Genomic DNA, 23133 nt, shown 5'->3' with positions numbered 1-23133 from the left:
AAATGTTGATGTCTTTCTTTGATCAGTCGAGAAGAAATTATGTTTTTAGAGGAAAACATTGCAGGATTTTTGTCATTTTAATGGACTTTAATGGACACCACCACTTAACACTTAACTCAACACTTAACAGTTTTTTCAAAGGACTCTAAACGATCCCAAACGAGGCATAAGGGTCTTATCTAGCAAAACGATTGTCATTTTTGACAATAAAAATAACAACTTCTCGTTTAGATCCGGTCGTCATGCACTAGCGTGACCCGACGCAATACGTCAAGAGGTCACAGAGGACGAACGTGAAACTCCGCCCCAGTGTTTACAAATGTGGTGAAAGAGGACCGTTCCTACGTTGTTGTATGTCAACTGATACTAATTCATGTCTTTGTGTCAGTTTATTGTTTACAATGGTCCGCAAATGTGTGTTTTATATATGTAACACGTGACCTCCCTACGTCACTACGCATTTACGTTAGGTCACGCTGCACCGGACCTAATCGAAAAGTTGTGCTTTAAAAGTGTATATTTGTTATTTTTCTTGTCAAAAATGACAATTTTTTTGCTAGATAAGACCCTTATGCCTCGTTTGGGATCGTTTAGAGTCCTTTGAAACTCCATTGAAAAAAACTGTTAAGTGTTGAATTAAGTGTTAATTGTTGGTGTCTATTAAAGTCCATTAAAATGAGAAAAAACCTGCAATGTTTTCCTCAAAAAACATAATTTCATCTCGACTGAACAAAGAAAGTCATCAACATTTTGGATGACATTGTGGTGAGTAAATTATCTGGATTTTTCTTTTAAGAAAATGGAATATTCCTTTAACACTAAAAGTAGTGGAATTACAGTAACGGAATTACTTTGTAACGCGTTACTCCATCACTGTTTTTAACACAACTTGTGAATAACATGAAATAACGCATTAAATGGCATGACACACACAATGTGTGAAAAATGAACACATAATTTTTTACAGTGTAACAGCACTACATTGTATAAATTAATATAATACGATATGTTTAGTTTAAATTCTACATTTGAGATGGTTTTGATTTCATGATTTTTATGGGGGGTGCAAAGAGATGCAACCTACAGTACACACGGAAGGTGGATGGCGAAAATTTTGAGAACCTTTTGAGAATGTTTTAACCTATTCTGTTGTCCAGCAGGTGAGAATCATAAATCTGTTCACTTAGAAAGTAATAGCACACCGTCCAAGCAATTATTCATGTCTATAGCACAAAAAGTGCAGGATGGGTTATAGAGTTAAACAAACCTGTAACCCTACTCATAAACGTATGAGCAGTGTTAATGATGCCTGACTTAGCAAACACCACTAATTATAGCAACAAAATGTTGTTAAAACATATAAAGCACTGTACTTTTTCCAAAATGTTACACCTTGGGCTGATGTCTGACAAGAGATTTATAACTTTTATTAGGGTAGATACACAAGACAGAATTGCACAATTATGATATTTACGCCTTTTGGCTTAGTGGGTGAGGTTTGTAACTGGGTAATCACTGAAATTTCGCCAAAGATAATACGGGTCTGATTCAAGTAAATTGGACTTCATGGGATTCTAATGACATTTCTGATGTAATTGACCTTAGTTTGGCGAGAATGTAGCACCGCATGTACTTGCAATCATTAGAAATCCAAAAAAGAAAAGCACTTAGACCCTGTTTATGTCGTGCTGTTAAATTTGAAAAATGAATTTGAGCTGTAATGCAGCTTGGTTAAAGTAAGAGGTTTAATCGAGAAGTGTTAGATGTTCTTCACCTCTGAGGTGGAGGAAAGAAATATAAAGTCTAGGGGTGTCAGACCAAACATTATGCTCAGTTACAGTTGATGAGAAAACAACCACACATGCTTTTTGTTGTTGTATTACAGCCTTTGATATTGACATCTGTTTTTAATGTGAAGTTAGTGTATAATTTTTAGCGCATTGTTTCAAACCCATATAAGTTTCTTCTCTAAACATTTTTCATATTTCCTTTGCCTGTGTTCTATGCTAGGTTACACAGGGCTGAAACAATATAAGATACTGTATGTGTAATATGAAAATGATGACAAAATTTTAACCTTAGGGTGAAATACTTCTTTAAATTGAGCTAGTTATGAGTTATTCATATTACAAAAGTGAACTTGTGAATTTTGGGGGGCATAATATATTTTAATTCAGAATTCATATATATTGTAACTTTAAAATGCATCAATTATGTTTAAGGGGCTTTCAGTTAATGTTTTTTGTGTAAACTGAATTTTATGTTTATAATTATATAACACTATGTATTAGAATTTGTTGCTGTAAAATTTTGCTAACTTTTGCTAAATTTTGCTCACTAGATTTTAGAACAATTCCATACTTCACATACATTTTGACAAACTCTTACACTCAAAAATACAAAATGCATTGCTTTTGCCCTTTTTAGCCATTTAGTTCTGGTACGTGCAGAGCTATGATTGCACCCGAGAAAATATAAACTAAAGCACCACCATCTGTACACCCAGGACACCCATACACAATCTGTGATCTACAAATCTGTAGTTGACCAAATAGTTTTTGGGAAAATTAGAGCCCTTTTGTAGAGTTCTTATAAATAGCCTGGTGACCTCAAGCCTTGCAAAAAAAAAACACAATAGAGGAACAGAATATGGACAGCAGATGGAAAAAGGATGTTTTAAGCATGGCTGTTTGCCATTCAGAATTAAACTGAGAAAGCTTTTTTAGTTTCAATTAGCAACTTACCCACTACGTACATAGATGACTCACCATTCAGTCCACTCTCTGTTTGAATGAACCAATCATCTCCAATCGAGCTGATTTTTAGCATCCAATCAGCTTAGTTAAATTAAAGCTGATCTCTTTGTTTGCCACCTCCATCACATATTTGGTCATAACAGAGGATGCTGACGAAGGCTCCAAAATAAGACAATAAATAATAGACAAATAATAGTGACTTAAAACTGGCACAGAAAGTTGTCTTCTGTCAAATGCTTTGGATAAAACTCGGTCACTGGAGCCCTGCGGCTAGCAAGTGTAAATCCTCTTTCCTCATTCGGTTAAACATCAGATCTCTTATCAGTGCTCTCATCACTGGGAATCACTAGAACTGCATTTTAATCTTACCTCTCAGGTGGATCCTTTGAGGAGGGTAGATCTGTCCAAATCACATAATCTGGTCACTGGAGTCCCTCAAGGATCATTGCTGGGACCACTTCTGTTCCCCATTTATGCAACATCCCTAGGACCCGTTATACAATAACATGGGTTTTCTTGCTACCACTGCTATGCTGACAATGCACAGATTTTTGTTTTTTTTCAAGCCAGACGATCCCACTGTAGAGGCACACATCACAGCCTGCCTGAAAGACATCTTTGCTTGGTTGAAGGAGAATATCATCTCCACCTCAGCCTAGTTAAGACTGAACTTCTTGACCTCTTCTACCACCAACCTCCCAGATTTATGTTGATTAACTTTTTCTGTTCTTGACTTAATGATCATTTGCAATTCAAACTTCTTCATGATGGTCCTGAGGGTCACTTAAACAGTTTCTGGACAATGCTGTACTGGTGGTCAGGTCTCCTTACACCATAGAAAAAGCTGAGGAGGACGCTACCCCTAAACGTTTTTTTTGGGGGGGGGGGGCAGTAAGCCTCAGGCTCGACTGGCCATGGAGCTAGGCTATTCAGATCGTAACTGAACGTAACTATTCAACATGTTAAATATTTATGATTTGCCTTTACCTGGGATTGGCGGAAGGGGCCCAAATTCCGCCTGATTATCTTGTGGTGTATATCCGGCTTTACTCAGCCAAGATGGCCACTCCAGAGCTTCCTAAACTCTCTGAATCAGCCAACCTGCCCGCCCCAGAGTTCTGTGTTCTCCCTGTTTCAGCCAAACTAGCCACCCCAGAGTTCCCTGTGCTCTTTTCCCCAGCCAAGATTGCTCCTTTCTGGTCCTCGTCGGCTTCTCCCTGGTCTGCTTTGGCTCCTTCATGGTCTCCGTCTGCTCCTCCCTGGTCTTCGTCTGCTCCTCCCTGGTTTCCATCTGCCCCTTTCTTGGTCTCCGTCTGCTCCTCCCTGGTTTCCATCTGCCCCTTTCTTGGTCTCCGTCTGCTCCTCCCTGGTTTCCATCTGCTCCCCCTTGGTCTCCGTTGGCTCCTCCCTGGTTTCCATCTGCTCCTCCTTGGTCTCCGTTGGCTCCTCCCTGTGTTAGCGTATCTACCCTTGTTAATTGTAATGGTTTTTAATTAGATCCTCCCCCTTTTTAGTCTTGTTAGCCTGTGTATTTATACCCCTGTTTATTAATGCCCTTGACCATGCTAAAATAGTACTTTTACTGGTGCATTATTTCCACTGATTGTTCCATCTTTGCAATGTCCAAAAAATAATACATCCAGTGTGACCATGCTAAAGAGTGGAGAGGTTGTCAATGTATGTTACGTATTTTCTTGGCTGCAGTTAATTCAGCATAGATAAACTGAAAGATGACTCATCATTTAAATGTATAAGCTTAGGACAGCACAGTATATCTCCAAAATCTCTTTTAAATAGATATCTGTTTCCAAAAGGTTTTAACTTCAGAGCGAATCCAAGAATGTGTGTTTTTTTAGAAATTCTTATTCTCCAAACTGGCACCTGCAAAGTGTCAGACCAGGTTTGATGTCATCTCTAGACCCTGTTAATTCACATGTTTCAGATGCAAGTCCCAAAACAGCAAGTTTGAAAAAATCCACAAAGGATGTAAAAGAGTATTCATATAATGACATAATATAAGTTTGATTTAGTTAAAAAAGCTATTTTGTGGCTTATGTGTAGTAAGTCTTATGGAATATCTTCAAGGACAAATCCTTCTTGGAGTTTTACAGAAGCTCAGACATTTTTCTTATAACTTCTATGTTTATTAGAAGAAATGTATAGGGTAAATAACAAAATTTTAATTTTTGCGTGAACTATCCCTTTAAGGTGTTCGAATGCTCGATGGAGATGTGACAGATTTAGTGGAGGCCAAGTCCCTGGGAATAAAGCCAGACTACATTGACATTTACAGTGCCAGCTGGGGCCCCGACGATGACGGGAAGACTGTGGATGGGCCAGGAGACCTGGCCAAACAGGCCTTTGAACTGGGAATTAAAAAGGTTATTGTTTCAAAAAAACAAACACATGTTTGAAAAACTTTCTATGTTCTTTGTCAGGGTCTCTGCTAGAGATTCCAGTTTTCATTAGCGACTAAATTAGAAACAAAATCTTTGGGGGAAAAACAACAGGAAATTGTGGTGGATGATCATCAGATATCACAAAAAGATGATTAAGTGTTGTTTTAGTTGAATTCCTTTAAGGAGTCAGTAGTTCATGAATGTTTTCTGAAGCTGGTCTGGCAAGCAGACAAATACATACAGTATGTAACACAATGAAATCATTTTGTAGAGCTTATGTAAAAAAACAGTCAAAAATTTTCTCAGATTAAACTTAAGTATATAATGTCGTCATTTCTTAGAAATGTTTATGTGCACATCTATTGGCTTGTTGTTAATAAAAAATTTTTTTTACTGCTGGTAAATTGCATGTTTTCCATCATTTTTGCGTGATCTGACATTGTTTCTTGATGAATGTGTCTTTGTAGGGCCGTAAGGGACTGGGTTCCATCTTTGTTTGGGCATCTGGTAATGGGGGCAGGCAGGGGGATCACTGTTCCTGTGACGGTTACACCAATAGCATCTACACCATCTCTGTCAGCAGCACTACTGAAAATGGCAACAAACCCTGGTATCTGGAAGTCTGCTCCTCCACCCTTGCCACCACGTACAGCAGTGGAGAGTTTTACGACCGCAAAATAGTTAAGTAACCATTCTCGCTTCTCTTGAATGTGAGATATTGATTGATAAAGTATTATTAGCTTTATAAAAAAGAAAAATCCTGTCAGGGAGCGACAGGAAAATAAAAATGACTGTCAGTGCTGGGTTTATGTGTATAAAATGAGTGCTTTATGTTATGTATTAGACTGTAGCCTACTGTATGTTATCATGAATCATAAATGATACCCAGTTGTGCAAACATCACAGTCTTGTTGAGTAGAGGGTTTTTTAAGCAATCAAATGCATGATTTTCACCTGGCAAAACCATACATTTGAATTAGGGCCGGGACTCGATTAAAAAAATTAATCTAATTAATTAGAGGCTTTGTAATTAATTAATCTAAATTAATCGCATTTTAATCTCATATAAATATTTGACCTGAGAACATTAAGAAGTATTTTTACATGGATTTTTATGAATAATGACTGAATACATAAGCTTAACAAAATATTGTTTATTTTTGTTCAACCAAGTCGTTGTACCCGGAGTCCACGCTAGCTGCTGTATGTTTTGCATTGAGATGATACTTGAGGCTCGATGTGCTGCGGTGATATGTGAATTCCTTGTTGCATATCTTACACACAACCATGCTCTTATCGACGCTTACCAGTGATGCGCGGGTCAATGTATAAACAACCCGCCCGCAAATCGGACCGCAAAGAAAATATATACCCGACCCGCTTCCTGGCCCGCATTTCTTAAAGTAGTTTGTTTAATATTGCAGGGTTCGGGACTTCTCAGGTTTTGACTGTCTGTGTTCTGGTACCTATGTGCGCGGATGCCCCACCTCGCGTATAAAAACAACAAAACATAATATACTATATAGCCTATATTAAAATTAAAATATATAAAAATGTGCATAATATATTTTTAAAGTTGCACATCGTTTATAGGTTTCTTAAGTGAGATTCGGATGTGAAAAGCGCTGCATAATGTACGCGCCTTTAGTGTTACCATTGAAACTTAACTAAATTAAAAAAATAAGAGGTGATATATAGCTTTAGCCTACATAAATGCTTATTGCTTTAATGTTGCGAGTTCCTCTTCGACTTTTCTTGCTGTTATGTTTATAATAGTTCATTGTTCAGAGTTCATATTGATGATCTTATAGTCAATTTAAAAATGCTCTTACAAACTGACTCTATTCGTTTAACTTTTTTCCTTTACCTGCCGTCGCTGTTCTCTGTGCGTGTCCTCCGTCAAAGTAGCCTATTAAAATTAATATGAAGTTGATTTTTAAAAGTCTTAAGCACACCGCAAATCAAACGTGCTGCTACAGTATGCTCTAAATGCGCGTGTAAATTTAACTTCTGGGCACTGCCAGGCTGATTTTTTGAAAAGTAAGTGATATAGGCTACTCACTGCATGTTTTGGCATTCGGTAGCATATGCATCAATGAGATGCAAGGTGTTGCTTTTAATGTTCTTTTTAATTTATATTCACAAAACCTAACAACAAAACATTGTTTATAATTACGAGACAAATTATTTGAAACGAAATTCGTTTTAAAGTAGCAAACAAAACTTAAATTAAACTCGTAATAAACTAATTAAATTGAAACAAAACAACATTACAACAATATTTAAACCCAACAATACTCAAACATTAACATATAACAGACATTACGATACATGTTAAAATAATCTGTAGTTTGTTGGTAGATGTTTATTGGGCAAAACCTGCGTTGCAAACCTCCATTTACCAGAATAAATCATTTTTACTTTGAAATTGATGCGTTGTCACGTTAAAATCAGCTGTTCGTTTAGGTTCCGTCTACTTTTATTTACACTGCATCACAACCCCGGAGTTCTCGAACTAAAACAGGGTCTGCAGCATTTACGAATGACTCTATTAATAAGTGCGATTAAAATGCGTTAAAATGTTTAACGCGTTATTTTTTGTGTAATTAATTAATCTTAATTAACGCGTTAAAGTCCCGGCCCTAATTTGAATATATTTACCCAAGCCATATCTAGGGAAAAAACTCCTTGGCCAGTTTTGACTTTAAGTCAGCAACAAACCACCACCCTCGTAACAGCAAACTAACATGCTAAAAACATACAGAACACCTTAGCGACCAGATTGACAACCACCGCATCAGAAAATGTGAAAATCAAGAATGGTTTTAAACTGTTGCTGCCGCAGAAAATTATGTAGAAACATATGTGATCTTTGACGGATGTATTTTTAAAGATCTGCTTCCCAGACACTGTCCCCCCTGGCTTATGCATAGCAAAAATACAGCTGAGCTGTTTTTGTTTGGCACAAATGTCTATTCATGAAACAAGAGGGTCGAAAAAAGACTGAGGCTTAATCCTTGGACAGACTCCCATTTGTGGGGGAAGCCATGGGGAGCTATCAAGAAGATTAAAAGAACTTGCGTTTGGGGGTCGAAGCTCACTCGGTCAGCACTCAAGGGGCTTGGCTGTACTCACTGTGAACGGTTTAAGGAGGTCCAGCTTTGCCTCTAGGTGTTAGGGCTCATTTCACTACTCCAAGGGGCATCATTGTTAGATGTCTGTGCTGTTCATCATGTGCATCTATGTATACATTCATGAGGGTTTATAGTTTGGACATGGTTTCAACTCCAGACGTGCAGGTTCAACTGGGTTGATGTATTCTTGGCATCTGTGCAAGCGTCTTTTCACAACTTGGTTGGAAGGCATTTTGGCGTCTGACACAGTGGTTAATACATTCTCAAAGCATTAACACCGTGATGCATCATTAAGTGCACTTGAGCAAGACACCTTACCTCCATTGCTCCCCTGGTGTCTTAGTGAATGGCTGCCTACTGCTTTTTTATTGTTTAAATGTAGGGTTGTTAAAGATATTTTTCCACATGTGTGTCTCTCATGAGCATGTGTCTCTAATTTCATTTTATGTGTCTGTGTACCATCCTCATAATATCTTCAGGGACACAAACCCCATAAAGTGTGTTCTTTAAAAAAAACTGTGTAATTTAACTCAGGTTTGCTTAAACTTTTTTCCCAGCTTTTTCAAGCAAAGAGAGTATTTACAATGCAGAATACCGCACGACCAATCACAGCCATAGAATTTCGTCACATTCTTTTACTTAATACAAGGATAAACAGGTGCCATCATTTCTTTTAAACATTAGAGGTGACCACACACCATTCCAAACAGCTTAACATGCCTGTTCATCACAGACCATCTAAACAAACTGTGTGTGTTCAAAAACGGATTATTTACTCAAGTGACCACCATATTTTCCAACAAAATCTACTGACTAAGCATTTAAGGAGTGACGATCAGATGTGTGCAAGAGTACAAAGCAGTCTTAACTCTAACCATTATAGGGAGCACACGCTGTTAAAAGTCTTAATAAGTCAAGTATAAACCGAATGATGCATCAGTTGATTGTCATTCATTTCAAGTTGGTGGTAGTTCTATATTCTACACACACACGCACGCACGCACGCACATACACACAAAACTGCCTTGTGTACTGAATGTGGTTATGGCATATTAAAATCAAATCTTCAGCTCTAAACGGCAGCTCTTAAATCTTATTCCCCATTCCACAAATTATTGTGTGGCTTTAGAAGACATGGAAAAGACAAACTTTCATGGTATTTCATAGTATACCGGTTTTGGGAAGCTTCTTAGACACATCCATATCCACATATGTGTAATTATGTCTTTCTGATATCAGGTGACCACAGATCTGCGTCAGAGGTGTACTGAGGGTCACACAGGCACATCCGTATCTGCCCCGATGGTGGCAGGAGTCATTGCTCTTGCTCTAGAGGCAAAGTAAGTTCCCTTTTTTACTTCTCTCACTCATTTTGCTATTCTATCTATCTATCCATCCATCCATCCATCCATTTCATTCAATTGTCATTTTTAATGCAAAGATGACATTGTTTTAGATGTATTTGTTATGACAACTTGACACAAACCAATACATCATAGCATGTCATGACAACTCGACTTTACCAAGACAACATAACTGACCACTTTTTACCAGTGAAACAAATTGAATTTGTCATTAAAATTTTACACTTAAAGCATTGTTTTCAGATTGTTTATCATGAAATAGAACGGTTTTGACTGAAATTTGGACATATGATGCTGGCCCGAGAATTTTTCTGTTTCTGTTGTATCAACCCCACCTCTACAATGGCTGCATAGGTGCACTGGAACAATACTTCCTAAAATGCATTAAAGGGGACAGAAAATGAAAAAACATTTTACTTGTCTTTGTTGAATAATGGTACTCTACCCGCATTCACTAACATACAAAAAGTGTTAAACATGCTAAACATCTCAGTCTCATAGAAATTCCTCTTTTAGAAATGTCAGCCAGAAAACAGCCCAAGCTGAAAAACTGATGCTTATGACATCACAGGCATCTCACTGCCCCTCCACCTTAAAATAATTGGCTACATTTTTTGAGTGGCAGCAAAGTCAGCCAATCAGTAATGAGATTGCAAGTTAAGCCAGTAGGGGGAGCCAAATAGGTGCAAAACCACTTGTTTAAAATCCCCCACCCTAATAGAGCTATCTGAGGTTTTTAGGAAGCTTCTAAGGCATTACAGACCCAAACAAAAACATTTTTGTCTACATGTCACATCAACAAGGATAAATACCCCGTTCAATCATTCTATGTCACCTTTAAACTTTCGTTTACAAAGACGTGAAACTCAACGAGTGGTCAGGGGTGTGCACTGATATGCTCACACAAAAATCGCTGCAAAAGATGCTTTCCAACAGGTGTTTTACCATGCGTTGTAAACTTGTGGAGTCGTGGACCTATTTTTCCAAACGTCTCACACCCATAGATTCTTCCATTGAGAGCTTGAATAATAGACACTCCATTTCAGTTGGTGGCGATAATCCACCTTTGCCAATTGCAAGAATACAAACAACTCCATTTCCATTTCCGGCAGCGGAGTAATACCATACCTCACAGCACATCTAATACAAGTAAATGGAGTTGGACAAAAACTACGATAAAACCTGTTGGAAAGCATCTTTTGCAGCGATTTTTGTGTGAGCATATCAGTGAACACCCCTGACCACTCGGTGAGTTTTACGTCTTTGTAAACGAAAGTTTAATGCATTCATCATAAACAATCTGAAACAGGGCTTTAAGTGTAAAATACCGAACTTGTCCTTAAACACTTCATGACATTTAAATGACAGTTTGATGTAATGTAACCCATAAAGCAAGGTCGTTTTTTAAGTTTGATAATTATTCTGCTATGTCATGTTTATTACAAGTTATGATGTATTGGTTTATGTCAAGTTGTCATAACAAAGACATTTCAAACAATATCATATTTCCATTCAAAATGACATAATTCAACAAATGACACTTAATGACAGTTGTCATAAATATGCATATATCTTCTTCATGTTTATGACACGTGTTATAAATTATCATGTCATAATTATGAAGGTGTCATTTCAGTCTTATGAATACCCACATTTTGATTTTAAACAAGCTGTTTTGCATTTCTACACTAATTTTGTATACAGTTTTTTTTTTGTAACAGTCATTTACAGTCAAGAGCAAAAAAAGGAAACATTTTTTATTTTCTTTTTTTTAATCTATTGAAACAACAATTGTCTACTGAAAAGGGGAATTTAAGAATGAACAAGGGCTTTTTGTTCAGTTTACGCAGCTGTGTAACAGTGTGGTATAGCCCATAGCTAATTCAAAACAAAAGACTACAGCACAGAAACACTCTGGCTCCATTACAAAACCTACTGAGATGTCATTGCTGTGCTACATTGAATAAAATGTCTCTACATGTCAATCAATGAAGGAAATACAAAACATACCAAAAATAGCAGTATCAACAATAAAATAAGTACATATTGGTCAAAATACAATATTGGTCCAAAATCAAATGCCATCTTTCAGCTGAATTGTAACATGCAAATGGTAAATTAAAATTTGGGCCCTTATTACATTAAGAGATATTATCAACCATCTATAATGCCAGTTGCAACACTGTTGTAAACAGCATGTACACTGTTAGAAATGTCAAATTGTCAAAATATGTACCCATATTATTACAATGTAAATATACCAACACATACCCTTTGGAAAGATTCTAATATGTACCGTAAGGTACAGCTATGTATACATTTGGTACCAATGTGTATCTTTTGAGATGTAATGTGTACTTATGAGTTACTAATATGAACTCTTCAGGTACACACAAGGGGGACTTTTTGAAAGAGTACAGCCCCAGTGTCAGCTAGGGTACACTCTAAAAAACGTTGGGTTGTTTTTTCAACCCAACTGCTGGGTTGAGCCAGTTGGGTTATTTTGTTGGGTTGTTTTATCAGTGTTGGGTAGTTTTTGTGTAACCCAATTTGTTGGGTTATATGTTGGGTAATTTTGAAGCAGAGCCAACTTAATAGATACATATAGCTGTTTCTCAATATTACTTTCTCTAGTCCACAAAATGTATTTTAAACATAAGTTCAGGCGAGTATATATATGTGTAATTTTCAAATTTGCAGTCGGTTTGTAAAGTGAACGCCAATTTTAAAGTTTAATTACACAAAGTCGGAATGTTACCGGCGTGACCACCGGGTGTCAGTGTTCTGCTTCCCCAGAGAGAACTTCTCCCTTCCCCCACACAGACACGTCAGACTCAAGCCACAGCAACAACGTAACCTGACGCGGGAATTTGCTCACCTCAGGATTCATCGACTTATCTTTGATTTATTTGAAGGAAAAGGTTTGTATCATTGTTTTTAATCATTTAAACTATTTCTGAATGCAAAAGTATGCAAAATGATGATGGTTCACATGACATAACTCTTATTAAAAGTTGTATTAGCTTCCGTTGGCTAGTCTGTAATGCCCAGTAAATCTAAACTATGTTTATGCTTGCTTTTAAATGATTTAAATATTTCGTTTGATCAAAAGTTTTATGAAATATGTCTAAAACATGGCTTGTTTTAATAATTTTAGAAACGTTAGAATTTAACATATTCTAATGGTTTAGAAATTCAGTTTAAAACAGATAACGTTAATATGAGGAAGAAACGTGTACGTTTTAAATAAATAATCGTTTGTTGTAAAAGTTGAAATCAAACTGATGCTTTTAATATCATGTTTAGATCATGAAACTTTAGCCTTGAGTTCACAGACAGGGTCACATATTTTGAACTCTCATTTGGTCTGTGTAAGTTACAGACATTTTTGTCTTTTTCAAATGTTTTGATGATGCCCACTTAAATCACAGTTTTGGCTCTTTTCCACAGACCCTGATGGATAAAAGATGGATATTTTTTCCTGGAGAAGCTAAAACAATGTAACTTTGAGGTTCTGATACCAGCTTTTACAAAGTTATTTACAGGTAACATGAAAATGCACTTGTTTTTTATTATTTAAAGTGATATGTTGATATTACAATGAGGCATATCAAAGCATTTCTTTATTAAGAATTCCTGCTTATTTTGCTGTGAGTATGTCATTTTCAAAAGTGGTATGTAAGATTGCACGATTAAAGGAATAGTTCACCCAAAAATTATATTAAACTCATGATTTATTCACCCCCAAGCCATTCGAGATGCATATGTCCATCATTTTGAGATATTTTAGAAAATGTCTTAGATCTTTCAGTTAATCAAATGTAATGTTACAGGGTCCACTCCTTCACGTCCAAAAAATGTGCATCCATCCTTCACAAAAGAAATCCAAACGGCTCCACGATGATAAACAAAGGTCTTCTGAGGGTAATCCGCGCCGTTTTGTTGTAGAAATATCTATATTTAAACTTTATAAACAAAAATAACTAGCTTCCGGTAATACCGCCATCTTAGACTCCTCTGTATTCAGGACAGCTCTCATCTTAAATGTGGACGCGACCAAGATGGCGCCATTAGCAGAAGCTAGTTTTTTTGTTATATTATATTTGTAAAAGGCCTTTGTTTATTATCGTGGAGCCGTATGGATTTATTTTGTGAAGGATGGATGCAAATATTTTTGGACTTGAAGGAGTGGACCCCATAACTTTACATTTGATTAACTGAAAGATCTAAAACATTTTCTAAAATAACTGAAAATGTGTTAGTCTGAAAAATGATGGACATATGCGTCTTGGACGGCTTGGAGGTGAGTAATTCATGGGTTTAATATCATTTTTGGCCCAACTATATCTTTAATTGTAATTTCACATTAAAGTTTTATTGAAAATGAATGCATGATTTGTCATTTTCAGAGTTCACCAGACTTCTCTGTGTTATTTCCTGACCATGCCGAAAAGCTATTTGAAACTTGGGCATTGCATTTTCCAGACAGAATCCTGCAACTTCCCAGCCAAGAACCAGGAGCATCAACAAATCACCTCCAGGTACACTTGGGAATACAATAGTTGTTTGCTGAGTATTATGACAATAAAGTTACTAATTTAACCTAAACATTTATCTCTACAGAACCCCATGATGATATTCCAACTCCTGTCTACAAAAGTGGGAAGAAAATCTTAAGTCTATGTAAGTAATGGAAGTATTGCACACTTTTCTTTGCAAGCAACCTAAAACTTTAATATTTTGTTTGTAAACTAGCAAGAAGAGATGTTTACGTAGGAATAGAGTTAAAACTCGGACAAGAAAAATTGTCTTTCACTCGCAACTCTAAAACATTAACTTTAGGGACAAACGTTAATGTCCAGCCCTGTATTCGTTACATAATATATGCTAATAAAGTGTCAGCTTTATTAAGTAATAAGGGCAAGTATGCAGGTTGTTGCTAAATTTAAAAAATTGGGCTTACTGCCAGGTAAAGTGACGTGGCAGAATCTGAAATTACTGTGAATCTGAGTTATTGGCATGAACAAAGAGTATATTGTAAGGTTATTGAAATAAAACAGAAATTTATAAATTTCATTAAAATTAAACTACATACTACATTTGTGTGTATGAAATATGAATTGTTTGCATGCTGCATCATGCATTTAGAGTCATTGCCTGCATTCTAACAAGTGTTTTGTCTGTTTTCAACAGGTTGGGACCAACATGGTTGCATTCTTCTGAGAGGCTGAGGTGACAAAACCATTCCCATTTGTCCTTGGATTGGAAGATGGCGATCTCTGCCATCAAGCCTTCGTTGTTTTTGACAGACAGTCACTCCAGCAATACACCCTCCTTGGTGATGTTGACATGTTTTAAACTTTTTTTTTATGTTTTGGACATTAATTTTAATAAGCAGTGCACGTCAGTGTGGGTGTTTTTGAAGACTGTTACCGCCATACCGCGGTCACGTGACCCATGCCGCGGGTCTGAGCTCCCCACCGTCATAACCGCAAAAAAAAAAAAACTTGAAACATTGGCCTGCACTTGTGTGTATATGTGGGGATGTTATACACGCAGCTTGTTAACAACAGCAACTTGTTAACTGAACATTAACTGATATGATTTTAATATTAAATTGTCATTGAGTAGAAATACAAGTGACGTTGTCTGTCACTCGTTTAAAGTAATACAAACATTTTATCTAATTTGAATGTGCAAACAACCGCAACAGATCAACAACAGAATCAGGTTTCATACGTAATCACAATTTTCACGCAACATAAAGAGCATGCGATCAGTCCGAGGATTAATATCCAAATAGGTTATTTCTCTTTTTTCATCTAGCCTACAACAGTGGCCATTTCTAAAGCAGGACACATTTCAAAACGTTTTGCTTTTGCGTCTTCATCTCTGTTTGTGGAAAAAGACAGATGTTTATGGTAAGGGTCGAGGATAGAAGCAGTCTGTCCGAGCACGCGCAACAGAGGCGGACTGCCCAGGCGCGCGCGAGACAGACGCGGACTGCCCGTGCGCGCAAGACAGACGCGGACTGCCCTGGCGGGCGAGACAGACAGACCGCGTCATCTTGCACACACGCGTCTCTGTGCAGCTTCCCAGCTATACTCATGCACGGACACATATGCAGTACAAGTGATTTCTCATACAAATGTTTATTTTACCAGACCATCAGGGCAGCAATAATTTGCGTCATTTACAAGCTATTCACAAATTAAGGATAGAAAAGTGGCGAAATGTCTGTAGGCACGTGTGGACACGCACAATGCGTATAACATTTTTTTTAAACTGATAATATTAATTGTTCAAGTTGTTGAATGTTGAAATTGAAGAAATGTGAAAGGAAATAATATTCACTTTACATGTTCCTTAAGTCATTTGCACGTGTTTTGTATTAAAGATAAATAAATCATGCATGTTATTTAACTCATTGTCTTGCCAATAAACCGCAAAACCGCGGGAATTTGTTGATTACCGACCGCGGTAAAAAAAAATCCAAACCGGCCCAGCCCTAATCTTATGTGTTACATTAACCATTTATTATTACACGGTTCTCTAAAATGCTAGATTCTGATTGGCCAGTCGTGACATTCTACTACTGCTCAAAACTAAAAACGCAAATGCTGCAAATCATTTTGACAGGTACAGTTTTATATTACACAAAAATTAAATATCAATGTCTATTAATTACATATCCGACATTAAATTTACAAATTATTAAACCAATGTGTTCGTGACATTTGTCCTGAAGAAACTGTCAGGGCTTTTTTCTGTGATGACATGCTGCTAATACATTATCCCTTACTTGTACAACTTTTTACTTGATCTAATTGTAATGTTAACTGTGTATCTGTCATTTTAGATTGTGAGATATAATACTCATATATTTTTTTATCAGAAAGTTGATTGTTTGTGTAGGGCTATGTACTCTTTTATCGTTTATGTGCAATAAATATGGTTTTTCAATTAAATCTTTGCTTTGTTATTTATAGACACCACAATGAAAGGTATGAAAGCAATTTAAACCACAAAATTTCAGCTTTAAACACATTAACCAAACATTGGGTTGTTTCAACCCAACAAAAAGTTATTTCTACCCAACAGATGGGTTAAAAAATCAACCCAACGTGTTGGGTTGATTGTACAACCCAACTTGTTGGGTTAAAAATAACCCAGCGTTGGGTTGGTCCATATTTACAACCCAGTCTCACCCCATGGCGTCAATATTTGACGACACTTGACCATGCGTCAATATGTTGACGCGGAGGGTATACCTTTCGCGTCACTTTTTGACGAACTGGGGACTTCAATACTATCAGGTACGCGAAATTCTCTTTCCTATTTTCTTACCATTTTCTACCATTTTCGCGTCGGTTTAGGGTTAGATTTACATAATGACATCCCTACCCAAACCTATCCCTAACCCCAATGTCAGTTGACAACTGTTTAATTTCGCATACCTAATAGTATTGAAGTCCCCAGTTCGTCAAAAAGTGACGCGAAAGGTATACCCTCCGCGTCAACATATTGACGCATGGTCAAGTGTCGTCAAATATTGACGCCATGGGTGTGAGACTGTGTTGATATTTAACCCAGCGTTGGGTTGCAAAACAACCCAAGTTGGGTTAATTTTAACCCAACATTTTTTAGAGTGTACAGTACATATTCTGACCATTTTTTTCAGACAGTGTAGGCGTCATTAGTAACACTTTACAATAAGGTTGTATTATTAAACATTAAGTATATGCATTAACTATGTGACATGCATTAACTACGTGAAATGGGCAACTTAACTCATTAATTGTCCCTTCACTAAGCCACGCTCAAAACCCGCCACGGGCCAATTGTAGTTTAGCAACCGTAACTAGGCGCGGGAGGTCCGTCAAGCCTTTAAGCGAGGAAAACACGCTGAAGCGTTGTGCATATGAATTGGGTAAATCTGATACCTGGGATCTTAAAAGTTTGGACGGGGTGGTGGAGTTTAAAATAATCCATAATAATCCATTACATTTATATAGCGCTTTTCTGCAGCACTCAAAGCGCTTAACATGTTAAAGGGAGATTCTCCTCAACCACCATCAACGTGCAGCATCCACCTGGATGATCCGACAGCAGCCATATTTTCACCAGAAGCCCACCACACACCAGCTTTTTAGTGGAGAGGAGACAGAGTGATATAGCCAATTAGGATGAGGGGAGATTGGTAGGCCAATGGGTAAGTTTGGCCAGGATGCCGGGGCATACCCCTACTCTTTTTCGAAGGACATCCTGGGATTTTTAAAGACCACATAGCAAGGTTATTATAGTTTTTCTTTTTAAAATAGTTTTATTTTAATATCGTTTTCAATTTTGCTTTAAATTTAAGTTTAGTTTTAGTTAGTTTCATGAAAAAACCCTTAAAAGGTTGTAAACATTGCAAAGTCTCCGGGTGGGCGGGGCTTAACTGGAGGCAAAAAGCAATGCTGACAAGCGTAAGCGCACATTTTAGGAGGGATTTATTAAACACGGATGCAGAAATTCAGAACTGTCTGAGTATGTACAGTCACTGACTCTGCGGGACCGCAAAAGCTATTTTTGTAAATTAACTCTGTAACAGTTAGTTTTTGTATCTTGTTCTCATTAGAAACATCTTAACCAGGTTTTGGATATTTCCTAGACAACATATGAATTACTTTTGGGTGGTTTGGGCAATTTTGTCAAGGCTTATTGTCTAATGTAACCTATTGCTGGGCTAAATATGATTAGCAATGTGGATTATTTTAAGTGATCATTCAAAGCAGGGGTCTCAAACTCGAACTGGCTTGGGGCCATTTCTAAGACAGACATTTCATTGGGGGGCCGCAAAGCTATTTTAACGTTAAAAATTTAATATATTTCTGTAAATGTCATGTTTATTTTCTATAATTTAATGTATAATAATACTTGAAAATATATAATCAGTGGTTTTATCTTTTTAAAATACATTATTTCATAAAAGTAAGTAAATCTTTTCTTAACCTTATCTTAAATAGCTAAGACCTTTTAAAACCTTGCACTAAACTAACAAATGTAATTCCTGTATAGATTTATAAACTATTATAAAAAAATTACCACCAGTAAGTGTTTCTGTTTTGATTTATTTTCGACTGTTTTCAGTCGTATTGACTTCATTATGTTCTTTGTTATTTCAGTTTTAATGAATTTTCTATTATATGTAGAAAATATGAATAAGGGAAAGTGATACTAAAACTTTTGAATGGGTAGTTAATGTTACATAAGCTAGTTACTAGTTACTAAGCTAGTTATAATACTGCTCTATGTGTAATTGAATAGTAAGCTACATAATAATATATTATACTTCATTAAATATAGCAGTATACATAGTTTTATCTTCTGTACATTTCTCCACATCTTTTTCCTTTTCTTAACCTGGGCACTTTGATGGCTTTTTCTTATCTGTAGTTTAAAATGTGTTGCATTACATCTACCGCTCTGCCTCCCTCCCTATGCGGTGTCTCCATTAGACGCTGTGACTTGAGGTGAACTAACCCCACCGCAGCTGTGAGTAACAGCTGATATCCACCCGGAAGTAACAAATCTTCTCTGGACAAACGCTACAGAGTCTTGACGAGATTAACTGATCGCATGGTTACAATGATATGATTGAGGCAAGGTTCAGTTGAGGAATTAAAATCCGATCGTGCATTCCTTTATCCTCGACGTCATGGAACGCGTGGCTCATGGCTGCGTAGCAACGGATGACGCGACCCACGCCACGGAGCACAACTTCCGCTCCAGAGCACTTTGAAAAGTAATGCTTTGACTCGTTTTAACGCGTTGTTAGACGCGACATGTGAACGAACCCGAAAACGTTTAAATCAAAAACCAAAGAAATATAAAACAAAGTGAATAAAAATCTTTCTGCGGGCCAGATTATGTTATATTTTTGAAAGGTGAGAGGGGAGGGCGGGCCCCAGGAATTTGAGACCACTGATTCAATGGATGGCACACACATCTATTGTTGTATGTTTGTTAACTATCTAGTGCGCTGAAGGTTGGCGACTTTTCACCTATTAAACAGAAACTTGCTAATTTGAACTAGATAAAACCAACACACCAGTACAAATGCATAGATTCTTTATTTCTGTGAAGAAATGCTTGCGGCATACGGTAAAACTTTAGTTTTGAAAAAAACAGCTAAAAAAACAACAAAACGACATTTTATTCTTATGTTTTGCCTCCAGCTAGAGTGGTGACGTCACAGTGACGTAGGTGATTAAGGGGTCTATTATACGCCTGTTTGGTTTTAAACTAAACCACGTCAGTTTTTCCGCCACAGGATGCTTATTAATTACGAAAATTTATACTTATTTTTGATAATTATTATTTTATTTGAGTTAGTTTTTGAATAACTGTTGCTATGCTCAGCATATCATTGCTTGTAAATAATGACGGTTCTTTGTTCATAATGCATATATTTAAATGTAAAATATGATGATTAAAGGCAAGACAGAGGCTGACTGACATACTTTAAAAAATATTATTTTAATAGCATATATAAAATAGCATTTTGTTTATGGACGGCCTACCCCTACTTCGATCTCGGCTCTCTCGGGGTTAGTTCTATAAGCGGGAGAAAGTTATCATTGCAAAGTGATCCGGTTAATGTCTCGTGTTTAATCTACAAGATTTATGGATAAGCTGTGTGATTTATAATTAATTGATTATTTAAAAAAAATGTACTTACGCTGCTCTGCATGAACAAAGCTGTTCCTTAATTTATGTGTTTCCCATTTGAATGGTCAGCGTATGAGTCGGCTGCTACTTCCACTGGGACCTATAGGCTATAGCTTCAATTTTGATTAAATTATATTCTTATCGGTTGCATATTATGTCATGGATATATCCCTTGAATGCATACTGGAGTCCCTTTTGTCTTGCTCTCTCAGATATTTCACCTGTTACCCAAAAATGACGAATTATCTTTTTGGGAATGTCTGACAAAGGTGCATACATACTGAATAGAAAAGCCAGACGCGAAAGCTTAACAGGTATAGCAACAGCAACTTAGGAAGGCAGGGGTTAGCAAAGGGTCAATTCTTGTTAATCTTAGTTAAAGGGGACAGAGAATGAAAAAACATTTTTACCTTGTCTTTGTTGAATATTGGTTGTCTACCTGCATTCACGAACATACAAAAAGTTCTAGACATGCTAAACATCTCAGTCTCATAGAAATTCCTCTTTTAGAAATGTCAGCCAGAAAACGGCCCAATCTGAAAAACTGATGCTTATGACATCACAGGCATCTCACTGCCCCTCCACTTTAAAATAATTGGCTACATTTTTTGAGTGGCAGCAAAGTCAGCCAATCAGTAATGAGATTGCAAGTTAAGCCAGTAGGGGGAGCCAAATAGGTGCAAAACCACTTGTTTAAAATCCACCACCCAAATAGAGCTATCTGAGAGAGGTTTTTAGGAAGCTTCTAAGGCATTACAGACCCAAACAAATTTTTTTTTTCTACATGTCACATCACAGAACAAGGATAAATACTCAATCATTCTATGTCACCTTTAATGTCTACATAGTTATCCATGTTAGTTCATGGTGCATTTGTTAATGTTTCTGGTAACAACGCTTGATCTTATAAATGTATTTGAAAATTAAATTTAACATGAACTAAGATTATTAAATGCTGTAGAAGTATTACTCATTGTTAGTTCAGGTTATCTAATGCATTAACTAGTTGTTAATAAATAAATTTTTATAGTAAAGTGTTTCCGCGTCCGCGTTACCAACACATTACAAATTGCTTGGTCATTCTTTTCTTGTTTGACAATATTGATGAAGTAGATAAGAATGTCCAAAGGATTATTATGACCATTATTGAAAAATAGTACTGATGTTTTGTTTGTGACACTGATTAATTGTCCATGTTACCTAAAGGCATATATCAGTATTGTGCTTTGACCGAAATACACGTTATCTTTCAGTCCTCTGATAACCTGGAGGGATGTCCAGCATCTCCTAGTGAAAACATCAAGGCAGGCTCACCTGAAGGCTAGTGACTGGAAAACCAATGCGGCTGGATACAAAGGTGACAGTGTAAAAAATTGTCGGATGTGACTGCAGTACCATACCATGGTACTAGACAATTACCATATTTGTGTACATGGTATTTGCATCTTACCTTGTTAAGTAGTTAAGTACCCAAAATCCGTAGTATGCCCAAAATACTATGTCCAAAACATAACGAATGCCACGTTTTAATGAAATGGAACCACAAGGCTTTTTTCCCAAATGCGTGAAAGTTATTTTCTAATCTAAAACTAGTGGTCATTGCATATGTAATTTATAAGTGGGTTGAAATAAACAACTAAATTGTTTCTGTATGTGTGGTTTTTAGTGAGCCATCTGTATGGCTTTGGTTTAGTGGATGCAGAGGCCATGGTGGTGGAAGCCAAGAGGTGGAGAAATGTTCCTCCCCAGCACACGTGCACCAAGACCTCAGACCGCAGAACCCGGTGAGGAGATAATTTCTTTATCTTCTGTTAACTTTTACACTGCCAAATACATCTCACTTTTACTTTATATATACACCCACCCTTCTGTCAAATAATTTTACAAAACTTTATTTAGCTCCATATCATTCCAGACCTATGTAACTTTTTCTACTAAAACACATAATTCCCGATATTTCGTCTTTTGTGTTTCACAGATAAAAAAATATATCAGAAACGGGTTTAGAATTATATGATGGTGAGTAAACGACAACATAACTTATTATAGAGGAATGCTGCTTTAGTTTTACATACTTAAAGTAAAAAGCCAGTTGTGTTCCAACCTGTACTATCCTACTATATAGGTTTGTAAATTGCAAAGCCTTTTTAAAAGATCCAGCTCTTTCATTTGAAAATTGTATTTGATTATAATGGGGATGACTAAAGGCAGTTATTTTCATCAAAAAACCATTGTTGATAACTGGAGCATGTCATTATTGCCTCATATCGCCTCAAAATCCGCTTTCCTTTAGCCCTTAAATACTGTCACGACACTACAATCAGCTGGCGTGTCAAAATGTCTTCTTGTGTTATTGAACACCATGAAATACTGCTTACACATTCAGTGCAAAACTTCATTTCTCAGTTCAAATCCCTGCTGTATAACCAATAAAAGATCTGAATTGCTGACATAATGCAGCCTGCTACCAGCTCAAGGCAGATTTTATGACAAAGTGGCCACATTTTTTGAAATATCTCAATTTGTCTGCATGCTGTGCTGTTTGAAATCGATTCAAAAATGTTTGCATGCATACAGAGGAACAGGATTTCTGTGAAATTTGTGATCCATGTCTGTGCATTGCACTTTGAAGTGTACACTGGTAAGCCTGGCTTACTCTATTTCCACACTATTGTATGACACTGTGCAATATAGACACTGTGGGTAATGTGCAGGTCTATAAGAGAGTAGTATAAGAGAGTAGTAAAAATATTTTAATAGTTTAATG

General features: G+C 36.8%; 1 protein-coding gene and 1 long non-coding RNA gene across 2 annotated transcripts in view; both read left to right on the top strand.

Moving 5' to 3' along the window:
- pcsk6 (proprotein convertase subtilisin/kexin type 6) overlaps nucleotides 1-23133 on the top strand; it is a 156412-nt gene that overhangs the window by 26173 nt on the left and 107106 nt on the right. The window contains exons 7-11 of the mRNA XM_065294307.2: nucleotides 4965-5137; nucleotides 5623-5835; nucleotides 9529-9629; nucleotides 21620-21723; nucleotides 22033-22150. Of these exons, the coding sequence (XP_065150379.1) occupies nucleotides 4965-5137; nucleotides 5623-5835; nucleotides 9529-9629; nucleotides 21620-21723; nucleotides 22033-22150 (709 nt within the window). The remainder of the gene's footprint in view (nucleotides 1-4964; nucleotides 5138-5622; nucleotides 5836-9528; nucleotides 9630-21619; nucleotides 21724-22032; nucleotides 22151-23133) is intronic.
- LOC135783738 (uncharacterized) lies at nucleotides 13108-14998 on the top strand. The gene is made up of 4 exons (XR_010545755.2): nucleotides 13108-13198; nucleotides 14063-14194; nucleotides 14277-14336; nucleotides 14847-14998. It is a non-coding gene; the product is annotated as an uncharacterized lncRNA (long non-coding RNA).

This window comes from Paramisgurnus dabryanus, chromosome 2 (genome assembly GCF_030506205.2).
Source record: "Paramisgurnus dabryanus chromosome 2, PD_genome_1.1, whole genome shotgun sequence".
In the NCBI taxonomy this organism is placed as follows: domain Eukaryota; kingdom Metazoa; phylum Chordata; class Actinopteri; order Cypriniformes; family Cobitidae; genus Paramisgurnus; species Paramisgurnus dabryanus.
Note: the sequence above shows the minus strand (reverse complement) of the source record. Positions and strands in the feature narration are given on the sequence as shown.